General features: G+C 37.2%; 1 protein-coding gene across 3 annotated transcripts in view; it reads left to right on the top strand.

The window, feature by feature from the left end:
- LOC113670628 (uncharacterized) overlaps positions 1–15,086 on the top strand; it is a 16,679-nt gene continuing 1,593 nt past the window's right edge. Inside the window, exons 1-26 of one of the 3 annotated variants that reach the window (XM_089189566.1) lie at positions 1–358; positions 1,207–1,270; positions 1,515–1,567; positions 1,759–1,851; positions 2,112–2,213; positions 2,788–2,877; positions 3,466–3,585; positions 3,683–3,818; positions 4,020–4,104; positions 4,677–5,221; positions 5,852–6,778; positions 6,897–6,982; positions 7,141–7,189; positions 7,550–7,698; positions 8,801–9,250; positions 9,474–9,638; positions 10,079–10,261; positions 10,588–10,713; positions 11,755–11,889; positions 11,971–12,117; positions 12,301–12,369; positions 12,936–13,035; positions 13,449–13,512; positions 13,594–13,685; positions 14,451–14,476; positions 14,629–14,789. In XM_089189566.1, coding sequence (XP_089045692.1) covers positions 266–358; positions 1,207–1,270; positions 1,515–1,567; positions 1,759–1,851; positions 2,112–2,213; positions 2,788–2,877; positions 3,466–3,585; positions 3,683–3,818; positions 4,020–4,104; positions 4,677–5,221; positions 5,852–6,778; positions 6,897–6,982; positions 7,141–7,189; positions 7,550–7,698; positions 8,801–9,250; positions 9,474–9,638; positions 10,079–10,261; positions 10,588–10,713; positions 11,755–11,889; positions 11,971–12,117; positions 12,301–12,369; positions 12,936–13,035; positions 13,449–13,512; positions 13,594–13,685; positions 14,451–14,476; positions 14,629–14,789 — 4,310 coding nt within the window. In that variant the 5' untranslated portion in view covers positions 1–265. The remainder of the gene's footprint in view (positions 359–1,206; positions 1,271–1,514; positions 1,568–1,758; positions 1,852–2,111; positions 2,214–2,787; positions 2,878–3,465; positions 3,586–3,682; positions 3,819–4,019; positions 4,105–4,676; positions 5,222–5,851; positions 6,779–6,896; positions 6,983–7,140; positions 7,190–7,549; positions 7,699–8,800; positions 9,251–9,473; positions 9,639–10,078; positions 10,262–10,587; positions 10,714–11,754; positions 11,890–11,970; positions 12,118–12,300; positions 12,370–12,935; positions 13,036–13,448; positions 13,513–13,593; positions 13,686–14,450; positions 14,477–14,628; positions 14,790–15,086) is intronic. The other 2 variants (XM_027186796.2, XM_089189567.1) reach the window with 2 other exon arrangements.

Here is a 15,086-nt window from a genome sequence, read left to right on the forward strand (position 1 = left end):
AAGCACACCGCTGGCTTTTCGCGGGAAATTTTTAATATGGCGGACCAGGTTTCTATGAAAACTTAACTGGGGTAAAAGCTTGAAACATTACACTGCTGTTTTTTATCTTGTATTTTTTTTTTAACTCGATAAGTTCCATTTCAATCTTGAAATTACATCGAAGCTCCATGGTAACGGTAGTTCGGAAAAAGGTGTGATCAGGATTGCCTGAGGGATTCGCAAGACCTTAAGTTGTGACGCGATACATAAGCAGGTTTTTTGTGAAATGGATTTCGATCAGACACAAGTAATAGATGATTTTGAATTGGAGGAGGCAGAAAGTGAGGAAGAGAATAAGGCTCGCTCCAAGAAAATCGAGGTAAGTTTGAAAAAATTCCGTAGAATTACAATGCATTCCTTGAGCGCTACAATTACATTTCGTACGTTTCAGAGGCACTCGTGTTGGCGTGCCTTGTTTTTGCTGGTTTGTTGGTTTCCTTTCGTTTCTTCCTTTCGTTTCCTTTCGTATCGCCATCCAGGAGATTGGGAGAACATGGCCAATCAAACTCTTTCGACGGTTGAAATTGAACGAAATCTCGTGCACATTTCGCTATTCTCTTGTTTTGAAAGGAACAATCACTACCCCACTGTGCGTGTGTGAGTTGGGAGGGGAAGGGGTGGGTGAAAGGGTAAAAAGAGACATTTTGGAGAGCAAGGAATGATTTTTTACTTGTGACTGTATCTTAAGAGCGTTGATAACCTTTAAGATTTTCATGGTAGTGTATTCGTCTTATTTTTTTACATGAGCGTTAATCAATAAGTTATTCCCTCTTTATACTACAAATAAAACTTAATTTAACTGGCACTATTCAAATAAAAATCTCTACATAAAATAAATCTGATCCTGATAACTTTGAGTTTGAAATATAAGTTTCAGAATCTACAAATCATTATGAAATAGTTTTAAAAAGATTACTTGTGTGATTGCTTTGGAAGTTTTTTTTTTTCCTTAATGGTGCTTATCCTTGAGGACCATCAATAAAGGGTGGGGCATGGGGGTGGGACTTTGTTTACTCCTGCAAATTAGAGCATACTTTACATGGAGTTTTTGACAGAGGGGCAGCTGAACAGAAATAATTTACAGTAACTTCATAATTATCATCATTATAATCATTTTCATCATTATCCTGGTTCAATGATGTTGAATGTTTTTTACTTTTGTTTTAGGTTGCACATCTTAAAGTTTTCTCTCAACAAGGTTTTAAAGAATCAATTTTTCCAGTATTCAAAGGTTTGTGCTTCTTTTCTGCATTTTATCATTTGTTTATTACTTAGCTAGTAGGCTTCCTCCATATATTTTTGTACTGCGGCCATTCAATGTTTTTTTGTTTTTCATTTCCTTTATTATCTTTTAACTTTTTCTTCGTTTTGTTCCCATTTTCACCACTTTTCTGTCTTGTTCATTCTATTGTCTGCTTAAGGGCTTAAGGATAGATAAAAATATGACTGCTTTGTACATCTTTTTTTCTCTAAAGGTGATAATTTTATAGGGAGAGATGGCAAGTGTAACATCACTATCCCCATAAAGGTGAGTAGTTCTCTTCATTAAATTTTTGGCCCCAGACTGTGAGGCAAGTAATCCTATAACTGAGCACAAGAGGTCAAGACAAGACTAGAAGTCTTTTGTTCCCCTCTTGCCCTTTAACATGGCAGTTTCTAGAGCTGTATTGTTATGCTGTTCTCTTCTACTTACTTTCTACTTCATATTTTAATCATAAGGCTTTGTCAAAGAAACATGCCTGCATTGAAGTGCAAAGAGATCTTCACCTTCTGTATGATTGTGAGAGCAAGAACAGAACAAGGAAAGGAAAGGTACGTTAGAGTCCCTTGCATTGTGTAATAAATACTCTAAAAACCTTTCAGCTTCTTGTTCTGTCTTTTAGGAATGAAAGAAATAAGAATACAGTAGATCTTCCAGAACCAATTTTTTGAAAATATTTCTTTACTTCGGTATAATCTGTTTTGTTTGCTGTATTATACATTGCCCACACCAGACTGGAGGATTTCCATTCAACTTACAAAAGGTCCATGCTAAAATATTTATGACAATTGCTCTGAATTTCACATTTTAGTCTGTCCTAAAGCCCAAGGTACGGTATGAGCTTAAACATGGTGATATGTTGATGTTTGGTGATGTGACTTGTCAATACTTGATGGTCATGGAGGAGGAGGAGGTGAGTGAAGCCTGGAGGCAGTAAGTGAGTTAGGAATTGTGGTTCAATGTCAGCAGCACTGGTACTAAAGGGGATTGACAAGGCTCATCCTAGGACCTTGTCAGCTTTAGCCCATCTTAAATGTAGGAGTATTGCAGCTACTCCTTTCAGACAGAGTGGTAATCCACTGTTTTGTTAATACACTATTGTGCCAAAGAACACAACACAATGTCTTGGCCAAGGTTAAACCAAGACCTTTTGATCTTAGCCAGGTTGTTAAAAGCTGGGTCAAGATAACTAAAGATTATTATAAAATCTGATTTCAGATCTGAAAGCTTTTAGGGAAAATTCAGTTGAATTCTTTTTGTCTGCAATATGATTATTGGATGCTCTGAAACAAATGCAGAAAATTATCCCAAAAAGGCTTTTGAACAAAGGAATAAAGAAACATAGACTGAAAAAGTTTGCACTAATCAGCCTTCAAACAACTGGGTCCAGCTGTAGTCTAGGATGCTGATTGCTACAGTGTAGGTTACTATGTCTTCTGTAGTGGTTTGGTGATTGATAATACTATAATTGTTGTTTTGATTTGCAGGATGATGGTGATGAAACAGTTTCAGAGACAGGTTCTGAATCTATGTTGACAGATTTGAACACTGAGGAAGGAATAAAGAAGATTGATAAGGTAATGATCAGGCTGAGCAGGGTATCAGTTGTTTAGAACAACAAGAACACACTCTAGCTTTCTTTTTCCCTTCCACTTATAACTCATAAATATTCTCTGTTTTCCAGGTTTACTATAACTCATCAAATAAGTGTTTCACATGACTAGCAAATTGAATTGTGCTGCCTTAGGGAGTGACCAAATCTTATCAGTGTTATGGTCATGCCCTCCCTGATGGGATGCAACAATTGCCAACATCAATACTGAAATGGTGCATTTCCTTGGTCTAGGTTCTTCCCTTGTTATTCTTTCACTTAAGAGAATGGTGCAGAGCTTCTAAGATTGAATGCAGGTTTTGAGTCATACAAAAGTTTACTATCAGGTGTTCATGTATGTAAAACAATTTAGACAGGAGAATTTTGACCATGAGTTTTGTAAACTTTGAAAATAGATTCCCAACCCATCATGAAAGGTCAGGTTTTTAAAGTTTGAAGCTGAGGAAAATTAGAAAATTTAGAAATGATCTCACTTGCCAAGTGTTTAATGTTACACCGTGTTTGAAGTTCCCTGTAAAATAGATAGTTGCTTGTTGGTTTTTCTTGTTGACAGTCAATAGAGAGTGAGGATGTTAGTATGTCAAGTACCATTGATGTACATGTAAAAGGAGATGCCCCAAGGGAATCATTACTGCAAGCAAAACCAGACCATGAAACTACAAAATCATCCAAGGTATGTGTATGACGATGAGTGAAGATCTCTATACTTTTTTCATGGGATGCTATTTTAATTAAATTAGATTATCTTCAAGCATTCTTTTGTTGTTAAGGATGATGAAGATGCATATGCTGCAGACACAGATAGTGACACTGATGAAGAGCGACCTCTTGTAAAAACAGCAGTGCCAACTATATTGTACAGCTCTGAGGATGAAAAGGAGATATCCAATGAGCAGAGGGTCTCAAGTAAGTCTTAAGTGTAAAATTTGAATGAGTAGGTTGTTACATATATAAATTTCCAAAGGTTTTTTCCCCCAAATTTAAAATTTCAAACCCCAAGCAAATTGTGTAGTCAAATACCCAGGACTAACTGGAGGATGTGGTCGGAGCTGCTTCCTTTTAAGAAAGAAAAGCTATTTGCAGTTCTGCTCTTGTGTTTATTAATAGGTGTTCCAATAAAACAAGATGCTTGCTTGGAGGGACAGACTCTTGCATTTGGACTTGGGAGCCCAAGCCATGTGTTTCAGTGTAGGTGAGTTGCTCAGTTTTTTAAGGAAGATTTGAAGTTGACTAACTCTGAGCTATATGATTTTTAGTGAAATGCTCTCTTCTTTCCCTTTCTGAAATGTTTTATGACTAAACATGCAAGAACAGAGGTTCACAGTTTGTGCACTATAAAATCTCATCTGAGACTTTTATTATTCATCTCTTACTTTCATTGTTTCATTAAACTGAAACTGCTCATTCCTCGAGAGAAGGATTACTCTGATCTAATAATAAAAAATATTATACTGTTTACTTCTTTATGAGGTTTTTTATGCCCAAATCTTAAATTCCCATGAGTGACCAAGACAGAATTTCCCCTTACAACATCATTACAATATCAAACAGACAAGTGATGAGAATAAAGAAAAATATCTTTTAGGGGATCATAAGTTGATCCAGTACTGAATTCTCAGAACAAACATCATAAGAATTGTATGGCAGACAGTAAGGAGAATTACTGATGAAATCTTTGGAGTAAAAGGGTTAATGGCTCTTCTGCTAACCTTGTGAGAGGAACTGAAGTTTTATGAGTAGCTATAATTATTTTTCATTTCATAGAGATTCAACAGGGTCTTCTGGATCTCACTCAGCTCAAACAAGAAGCATTCCACAAACTTTGAAGGTTAGCTCTGAATCTGATTCATTCTCAGATGCAAGCCCATTCAGGCACCCTGGAGCTAGGGGTTCTGTCACCCAACCTTCATGCCAGCCTACACTGATATATGGCTCTGAATCTGATGATGGGAGCCCAATTAAAAGACAAAGGCACCCAGCAGCAAGGGTTTCAGACAAGGGTCCTTCTTGTGAGCCAACACTTCTGTATGGTTCAGAATCAGATGAATCTCCTAAAAAGAAACCTGGACCACCAATGGTTCTGAATGAACCAACTTTGTTGTATGAGTGTAATTCTGATGAAGACAACGATAAGGCAGCCAAAAGATTGAAAGAAAGTCCAGCAGATGTAGTGGAAAAAGACAAGGCTGACAGTTTGTTGGAGGAAAGGCCAAACACAGAGGAAGAAATGGTGGCAGTTAAGGATACTGATGCGACACTTCCATACTATAGAGCTGAAATGAGTTCTACTGATGATGAGGGTGATTCAGGTATGTGAGTACATCCTCTGTAGAATAATGTGAATGTTTAAGTACTTGTTGATTAGTGGAGTGAATTTGATAGGGATGTGATCTAGTAAAGCCCAGATGCCATAGAGAAGCCTAATTTTTGTCATCAAGCAACTTGTATAACTTTCATTTCAGGAAAGCGGGGCACCCTATATTTCTGAAACAAAAGCTTTCAGGCATCTGTTGATTCTATGAGATCTACAGGATTGATCTTAAATTAGTGTTTTGTTATATGCCCTCCAGTTGCCTTTCTTCAGCAGGATTTCAAAAACAATTTTCACAAGGATGGGGAGGGGCAAAATTCTTGAATGGAAAAAAATTTACCAACTTTTATGACCATTATGTGATGGGTGAAAAACAGCATAGGCTTGAGTGGCAACATCTGCTCCATAATCATCAACAGCTATGTGATGGGTGAAAAAAGATTATGTGTGGTACTGCCAAATGGAGAACATCAATTTTGGGTCTTTGTCCGTTGTTTTAGCTTGAGCATGAAGCCACTTATTTTTTAAAATCTTAATTTAAATTTTTGTCCAGTCTCAAATATACTGAGTTTGGAATTGAAATAATTAGGTTGAAATTATCAGTTGGATGTGATTGATCTATTTTCAGAAGGTGATGGACCTGATAATAAGACTAGTGTTGATGAAACACCTGCTCCTAGACAACAAACTGTGGCTTATAACACAAAAGAAATACAAAAAGACGATTCAACAGATGATGAACAAAACAATGAAGCTGTTGATGATTATGGAGCAGATGTTGCCACTCAAGCCTATACTGTTCAAAGTGACTCTGAATTTGAAATAGAATCTGTAGCAAATGGGGATAAAGCAGTAGCAAGAGATCTGCATAAGACAGTTGATCCTTGTGACCTGGAGGCAACACAAGCTTATTGCATAGAAGAAGAAGAGGATTCTGACAGTTTAGATTCACAGCCACTTCCAATTGGCACTGCTATAACAGCAGCTACTGATGAGATTCAAGCAACATTAGCTTATGGCATAGGAGAACCAGAAAGTGTGAGTGATTCAGAGAGGGATAATACATGTAATAATGATGATGACAGCAAGAGAGGTCAGGTACAAACACTTGCCTATGACTTGCAAGCCACCCAAGCATATGGGATTGGCGGTGGTGATGATGAAGAAGAGGATCTACAAAAAGGCTCTACAAAGACAGAAGGAGAGCAGCCTTCTGACCTTGATGCTGGGATCAGCAGAGGTGATGATGTCCAAGCTACCATTGCATATGGGCTGGAAGCAACTCAAGCATATGGAGCTGAAGAAATTGATGATGAGGAGACAGCTATTAAGGGCAGAAGTTGCTCAGGTGAATATCAGGGTAGAGGTCATGATGCAAATGCAGGGACACTTGTGTCTGATTTTGGTTCAACTCAGCCTTGTAGTGGGAATAATGATGAGGATGACAAGGGAGACAGTGGTGTTGGAGAGCATGTTACGAAACAGGCAAACCTTGCCACTATAGCCTATGGGCTGGAGGGAACTCAAGCTTATGCTTGTGATAGCAATGATTCGGGTACTTTGAGCTCAGTATACTTGTTTTTGTGTATATTTCGCCAGTTGGTTTGTTTTCTGACAAAGTTATCATGATCAAGTTCCATTTCTCACTTTTTTCTTTGTATGTTTTATACCAGCCTCATCTCACAATGACATGATTGAAGCTACCCAAGCTTATGGTATTGATGATCCTTCTGCAGAGGAGACAGAACCACCAGCACAGGTACATCAAATATCTACTGTTTAGGGTGGGGTGGGTACCTTGAAAATTTGTGGGTTGGTTAATAAATATTTGATCTTTAGATCAGTTTATTGTTTTGTGAACTGTTAGTCTTCACATGCTTGTAGGAGTTAAACATATTTTTATTTTTTCGTTTTCAGGTGACAGACAAAGATGAAACTGAGAATGCTGTATCAGCTGTTAGTGGAGGTTTGTTCAAGTACTTAGCAATTGTTTGTAAGGTGATGTGGCCTGCAATAAGTAGTAAGGGGTCCTTATATTCATTTGTCATTTTTTTTATCTGCACCTCCCTCTCACCTACTTGCCCCCCCCCCCCTCCCCCTCCTGCACTTGTTACCCCATCTTTCCTATTCATCTCATTTTTCCATCCACCAGTTGACTTACCCAGTTACTGATATTTTACTTATCCTCATCTATTCACTTTGGCATTTTCCCATATTCCTACTTAATCACCTCCATCATTCCATCATTAGTATTCCACTATGCACTTGCAATGTACTCATTCAGCCTGTGAAGAGAGAGGCCCAAGACATATTTTTGTTGCTCTAGGGGATAAAAACAAACCTTCCGCAAGCCCTGCTGTTGATGTTGTGGATGACTCTCAGGACAGTGAAGATGTAACGCCACGGCGATCATGTTCCAGGAGGGGAAGGAAAAAGCCAGTTATTGAAGATTCTCAAGGAGAAGCACGTGAACAGGTGACTGACTCAGGCAGAATGAAATTACTTTGTATGAGTGGCTGATACCTATTATAAGTTGCTTTTTACTTAATAGTAGTTAAGTGCTTGATGCTGTAAGCAGTAAGATTGCATGATCAGTTATTGATCACTCATGAATAAATAATGGTGTGACTGGTAATAATGTACATGAAAAAAATTATGAGCTTCTGACTGGCTAAAAAAATGATTGCATTCTCATGAGTGCAAAGTTGTAACATGAGCACAAATTATAAATAGCACATGCATGCTTGCAAAGTTTTGTCTGTCTTGACTTTCTATGATGTTTTTTCATGTACATTATTTTAAGAAGTTGTGGCAATATTTTTCTAGCAATTTGGTATAATAAGCACTTGTAAATTTTTCAAAGACTACTAATTGAAAGGCTCAGAGCAAGAACGACCCCTTGATTTTTCGGCCATTTTTTAAAGTGTTCAGATTATAAGAAGTGTAATTATTACACTTACCCTATGGGCTTGTGCAATCTTGTTGTCTTCAAAAAATTTACTTGTGCTTTTTTTTACCCCAAATTACCCTTGAAGTCATGTTATTACCTAAGTATACTAAACAATGGTGGCAGTGCTACAGTTGAGGTCACTCAAAGTATTCTGCAGCATATAACTCAAGGTGCCTGGCCGTGATTGGTACCAAAAAAAACTATAAGGAAACAAGAGAAAATTCTAGTGACAGGCACTAATTATAATGGACTACTCCAAGGATGCATAGTGCTTAGAAATCCTATTAATTTGCACCATTAGTAAGAGTAGCAAGACTTCACCTGGTAAAAATTCATGCTTATCATAATCTGTTTCTGTATAGGCCCTGGTTGTTTGAAGATAATTCCAGATAATTGGTTTGTCAGATAACTCCATCCACTGGATAAATATCTATCCAGTAGATAATGTGATACATTTTGTTATCACTTCTCCACTGGATAGGGATTTATCTGGTGGATAGTGTTATCAATCCTCTATACAACTGGGCTCTGTACTTTTGTCATGCGAGAATATATACTAAAAAGCTTTATGGGTTTAATTTACCTCTTGAAAAGTGTGAAATATTTTTCAATATTCTATCTGATTAGGCTGGATCAGCTGAAAATCCTACAGAGTCTGAGGTAGAAATAACCAATATTGATAAAAGAGCAGAAAATAATGTGGATAGTACACCAGGTAGTATTTTCAATAGAAATTGTAAAAATCCTCGAGCAACAGTGTCTAGTAGAAAGGGAAGAAGAGGGGCTATGAGGGTCACGATTGACTTTGGAACACCAGATGGGGATGAAGGTAAAGAAACTTTGTCAGCAAGCTCAGGACAGAAGGGAGTAAAGGAGACAAATGGATCTGATAATCAAGACAAAGAGACTTCCAAGGTGCCAGCCTCAACATCAGGGAGAAAAAGAGGAAAACAGGCTGGGAAAGGAAAACTTGATGAAGAGGTGGAAGAAACACCTGTAAGAAAATCAAGAAGGGGGCAGAAAGGAAAGGCAGCACAAATGGATGCAACATTTCTGTCCGAAACGCCTCTTGAGCCAGTAAGCTTTGCTTTGCTTCTTTAGATCACTTGAAAGATGCTGTCCACATTCTCTATTATGGGCACCTTCTATTTTATTTGTTTGGCAGTTAGTTATGCCAGTTTGAATGGCAATCTTACTTGACTGTACGTGAATAATTTTCTTTCTTATAATTAAAGAAAAAGTTTATTGTTTTATATTGGTAAGACCATCTCACCCTAAACAAACAGTACAAAATTTGAAGTCCATAGACACTACTGCTAAAGAGTTGGGAGAGGTTTCTGGTGATGCTGTTGAGAGTCAGCCAGGTTCATCAGCTGAAGCTGTTCCTACAAGGGGAAAAGGAAAAGGGAAGGGAAGAGGAAAGGGAAAAGGAAGGAAAAATGAAGCATCAGTGGAGGAATCATTGGTATGAATTCATTTCATTAACATGCTCTTTTCAATGCTTATTCCTGTTTACTACAGAATTTAATTAAAGTAGTTGGAAAAGGAAATCTAGGTAGCCATACAAAAGTGTTTAAAGATTTCTCATAGGCACTGTGATGTGAAACACAACAGCTGGCTTCTTGCATAAATAATTGTGTTGCTCAAAAGTCTAGGTAATATGTTTGTTTATGAAAAGCTTGAAGGTGCTGAAATTTTGTGGAACTTGTTTTCCACAAAGTGAATGTTGAAGGCTTCATACAGATATTTTGTAACCAACTTTATTGCAAATTCTGAAATTTTACAATTTGGTTCTTTTCCTTTTTATGGTAAACTAATGATAAATATAATTAAACTTATATTCCATTTAAAAAGTAGTTAAAAACTGCTGATTCTGTATTGCACTCTGAATTCACTGAATGTTAGAAAAGAGAATCCATTGGTTCAGAGGTATCTATCATCTCCAATGAACCAGTTCCTGGAGAAGCTGTGAGTACGCCTACCAGAGGGAGGGGCAGAGGAAAAGGCAAAGGCAGAGGAAAGATAGCACAGCCAAAAAGAGCCATGGATTGTGAATCAGAAGCATTTGCAAGTACTTCTCCCCAAATAGTAAGTTCTCTGTGATCTATAGAATATATTTATTATTAAGCTTTAAGGGAATCCATGTTAACTTTAAACTTTGATTTAAGAGATCTTAGCTAAAAATGCTGTTTGTGGGTAATGTCTTCATGTTATTTGGTACAGCCTCTTCTCTCAATTTGCAAAATAATACATATTTATGGAAGAACTAATTTTATCTAATTTGAAAGAAGATCTGTGCAAATATCTTGACATTTTACCCAACCTGGTTATTTCAACTAAATTTTTAAGTACACTCACAATTCATGACCTCTAATTTGGCTTGTTTACATGACTGCATATCTTTTAAATTTAAGGTTCAGGAGACCCCTATTGTTAATGTCAATGAGCTGCAGCCATCAGAATCGCCTGCCAGTGTCTCTGCTTCAAAAGGAAAGGGAAGAGGCAGGAAAAGAATACAACCTTCAGCTGCTGAATTAGAGGCATGTGATGAAAATGCTTTTTAAAACACTTTGACTAAGACATACAATACTGATGAAATTAAGAGATCCTCGCAGCTAAGAACACTACTGAAACCAGTAGCAGTAAGTAGGACCTGAAAAAAATTCAGGCCCGTACGGGATTTGAACCCATGACCTCTGCGATACCGGTGCAGCGCTCTACCAATTGAGCTAACAAGCCAATTGGGAGCTGGTCAATGAATTGGGTCCAAATAAACATCCAAGTGAATGAAGATTTTAGATATATGAAAATTCATATATTTGCACTGCGGTGGAGAGATGAAATTAAGAGATCCTCGCAGCTAAGAACACTACTGAAACGAGTAGCAGTAAATAGGACCTGAAAAAAAAAAACATACAATACTGCTTGTGTATATGTTAACCACACAGGGTAGTCAGACGTGTATAAACGGTTTTTTTGTGGGCAGGTCAAAAAAATGCACGACCCATGTGCCTTTGTTATTCTTGCTGTAAGTTACCTTGGATCATGTGCCCTATGGACAGCCTTGCTAATTTAGTCATTCAAATCCTGATCGATGTATAGGTGTATAGTCAGCTAGAAGCATGCTAAAAGTGGACTGTAACTCAAGTAGTTGACCTACTATCCTGCGACTGTTGGCTGGCTGTCAACTAATACATCAACTGGCATTCAACCAAGTCACCAACTGATTTCATAATTTTAGTGCTATATTGCAAGCAATGTTTGCAAGCAATGCTTGCAAACAAGATGTACCAAAAAACCTACCATCTCTCTTATTTCTATCTACAAACATTATGCTATCAACATTGCTGATCCTAGCAGTATGCAGGACACGTGTCATATGAACTTTGTAATAGACCTCACTCACCATGGAGTCTCTGTGGCTCAGTGGTAGAGTATCAGAGTGCAGAATCCGAAGGTCTGAGGTTTGATTCCTCATGGGGGCTCAGAATTTTTCTTTGTCCCACACTCATGACAGGACAAAAAAACATTTTTCTCTAAACAGGATGTAGTTGTTATGTTTGTGATTTTTTGTTGTGTAGGCTTTGGCATCATCAGATGGTACAGAGTATTCTGAGACCATTGCAGACTTAGAGGAAAGCCCAACAGCTGGAAGCAGTAAGCAAAGTCGCAAAGGGAGGCAGAGGAAACATCCACAAGAGAACTCTGAATCATTGGTTAGTACAATGTACATGTACTGAAGGAAATAGCTATTGCTGATCACCATGTTTTTGTGTTTTCAATGCTGCACTCTTCAGGAGGCGGAGGAAACGCCAGCAAAGAGAGGGAGGCGTGGAAAGGAGCCCTCTGTGAACCAAAGCCCATCCTTGCAGAGGGGGAAGTCATCTACAGAAAATAGCCCAAGGATAATGTTCACCGGGCTTTATGATAAACAGGGTGAAAAGGTAAGTTCATTCTTGATGCTTTTGAAGAGACACTATGGATTCTTGGGTACCTTTTGTTTTTTTTCTTGATCAAGGAAATGTACAATTTGTAGATCACAGTAAACTTGAATACCTTCCAGATTATGAATGTCAATTGTAACTTCAAAAAATTGTCCAACTTATGAAAGATAAACTCTTCTATAGGTTGTGACAAGCTTAGGAGGTCAGCTGGTGGATAATATTCACAACTGTACTCATCTGGTCACTGATAAGGTTTGTGCTATTTGTACTTTGATGAGCACAAATTAAAGTGGAATCACTGGATGTGTAGATTGCCAGCAGGCTTTGGTTTCTCTTAAAAAGCAAGTGCTTTAGAAGTTGAGATTGCTACAGAATCTAAACAATTTACCATGATTAGTAGCTGCTTACTGTCATGCATATCTACTTCATCATATTTTTTGCTTTTTTCAAGTTTCAGAGAGCACTTTTGAAGGCAATTTAATTTTTATTTCCACTTGATTGTGGCAAATATTGCTAAAAGTGCTTAAAAAAGATAAATGGAAAAAAAATCCATGCTTGACTCAGAATCCAGATGACAATGTTTAAGGACCTAAAATCATTTTAATTGATAGTAGATATTTGCTTGAGCAAGGTTGATGGAATCGTAATTGAAATAATGAGCTTTCAAAACTTTAAGACTTAAAAGGGGTCAATTTATTTTAAAGTTCTTGGAGTTATTTTGAAGTGATCAGCCTCTTTGTTAAAAAGGTTTATAGTAGACTAGTGTTAATTTTTGGCATCAATTCTTGTGTCATCATCCGTATTACTGTTACCTATAGGTACGGCGTACAGTCAAGTTCTTATGTGGTCTTGCTGGTGGGCAAGTCATTGTTCTTCCTTCATGGCTAGAAGCTTGTAAAAAGGCTAAGGGTTTTGTAGGTAAGAATACAGTCATAGAAAGTAAATTAAATACAAGTAAAGAGGGGGTAAGTTTCTAAAGAAACTGTGGTGCTGCATTGATGGGAGAGTATAACAGGGTACTTTGGAATTATCAAGTTCAGCTGAGGTGATAATGTAAATTGGCCACCGCAAAGAGTTTCAAAGCTGACATTTTGAGTGTTAGCCCTTCACTGTAAGCCTTTCACTCTGCATGATGAAGGGCTAATGCTTGAAAGGTCAGCTTTGAAATTCTTTGCAATGGCCAATTTACATTATCAACTCAGCTGACAATACTATGTTACCCTATTATAAAGACTTTATAGCACTTGCTTGACTTTTTTATTACACTAAAGAACTGACAGATGCAGACTGAGCTTATTTCTATAAGTTGTTTTTTTTGTTCTATGTTATAGACACATCCCCATTCTTAGTCAAAGATGAAGATGCAGAGAAGCAATACAATTTTGATCTTCAAAGGTGAGCGTCTTAATTTGAGAAGTGTTTATTTATGAGGAAAATGATTTGATGATGGTAACTTTAAAAAATGTTTTCTTTCAGATCTCATGAAGTTGCACTCACTAAGGGTCTCTTAGAGGGTTGCAAGGTCCATGTAACAAAGAAAGTCAAACCAGAACCATCTCAGATGAAAGGTACAAACTGTAATCACAATTTTAAGGAGTTATTGAATACTTTAAGTGTTTTTAAGTGGCTATCAAAGTTGTATGGGTCAGTCTTCTCCTTTTCAGGCAGTTACTAGTAAAATTCACTGCATGTAGTATCCCTTATTACTGCCTAAAATGGTTTGGAATTCTTGAAATTTCAACAGGTAAAAGGATTGCTCTAACAGTTTGAAAATTTCTTTTACCCATTGTGCTTAAAATAAGGGAGAACACTGTGGGTGAACTGATTTTGTTTCTGATGGCAGTTATAACTCTGAAATAATTTCATTTTCAGTGAGGTTAATGAGCAATTGACAGGGATATCCATTTAGTAATCTGCCTGCAGATTCTTGTCAATTTGTTTTTCTCTTAATCATTGCATCACTTTAACCCTTCACACCCTAGGGTCCATATGCATATTCTCTAAACCAATCTCACTGCATTTTTAAGTTACTAACAAGGATAATTTGTCTAACTGTCAAGAGCATCTTTAGTTGGTGATCATTTCTTTTATTCTCATAACCTTTATGTGTGATAAATGTGATATTGCAAGGAGAAATTAGATGATAGTCACTCTCAGGGATTGGATCACCCTAGATTTATATTAAATAATAGCGGGGTCTATAAGCTTTACTTTAAATGGCCAATGCATAAAAAATATGAATTCCTTGGCCATTTTTCACTCATCAGAAAGTTTTGTTGGGTAAAAGTTAGTGCATGAAAATGTACAGTAAGGAATGAATTTTTATTTTTCAGACATAATTAAAAGTGCCAAAGGAGAGGTATGTATCACACTTAAATATCATTGTGTTCTTAATGGTAATATCTCTCAATATTCTTCTTTGAGTGGTCAAGTTGGAGAGGTGATGTTTGTTTGAAATATGTTGCAAAGATGTACCATTTCAGTTTGGTGATAGTTTTTGTTTTGGTTAAGTTCTTGACCAGTATGCCAAGAAGTAAAGAGAACAGAGTTTTTGTAATCTCTTGTGAAGATGACAGAAGTGTCTGTAGAAAGCCAATGGAAGCTGGTATTCCTGTGGTGAGTGCTGAAGTTCTTCTCACAGGAGTGTTGAGGCAAGAGCTCAGTCTTGAAGAGTATCCTTTTCTTTGTAAAGTGAGTGTCAAAAGTGGTTTAGGATTGGTTTGAATTTGCCTTGCTAGTCTTAGTGATTGGTCCAGAAAAGTCAGTTACTTTTAATTAGTTTCTTTATCAAACCTCAGCAAGACTTAATTTCCCTAGCTTCCCAATTAAGACAGGGGAGGAGGGGGTACTTATTGGATAAAATGGTTTTTAGTGAGGGAGATGGAGGTTTCAAGGAAACTCTCAGTCATTGAGGGTTAAAATGTAGGTTAATTTTTCTCCTAGGAACTCTTGCTCAGCTTTGCTGAATA

The sequence above is a fragment of the Pocillopora damicornis genome, chromosome 12 (genome assembly GCF_964200805.1).
Source record: "Pocillopora damicornis chromosome 12, jaPocDami1.2, whole genome shotgun sequence".
Classification (NCBI taxonomy): domain Eukaryota; kingdom Metazoa; phylum Cnidaria; class Anthozoa; order Scleractinia; family Pocilloporidae; genus Pocillopora; species Pocillopora damicornis.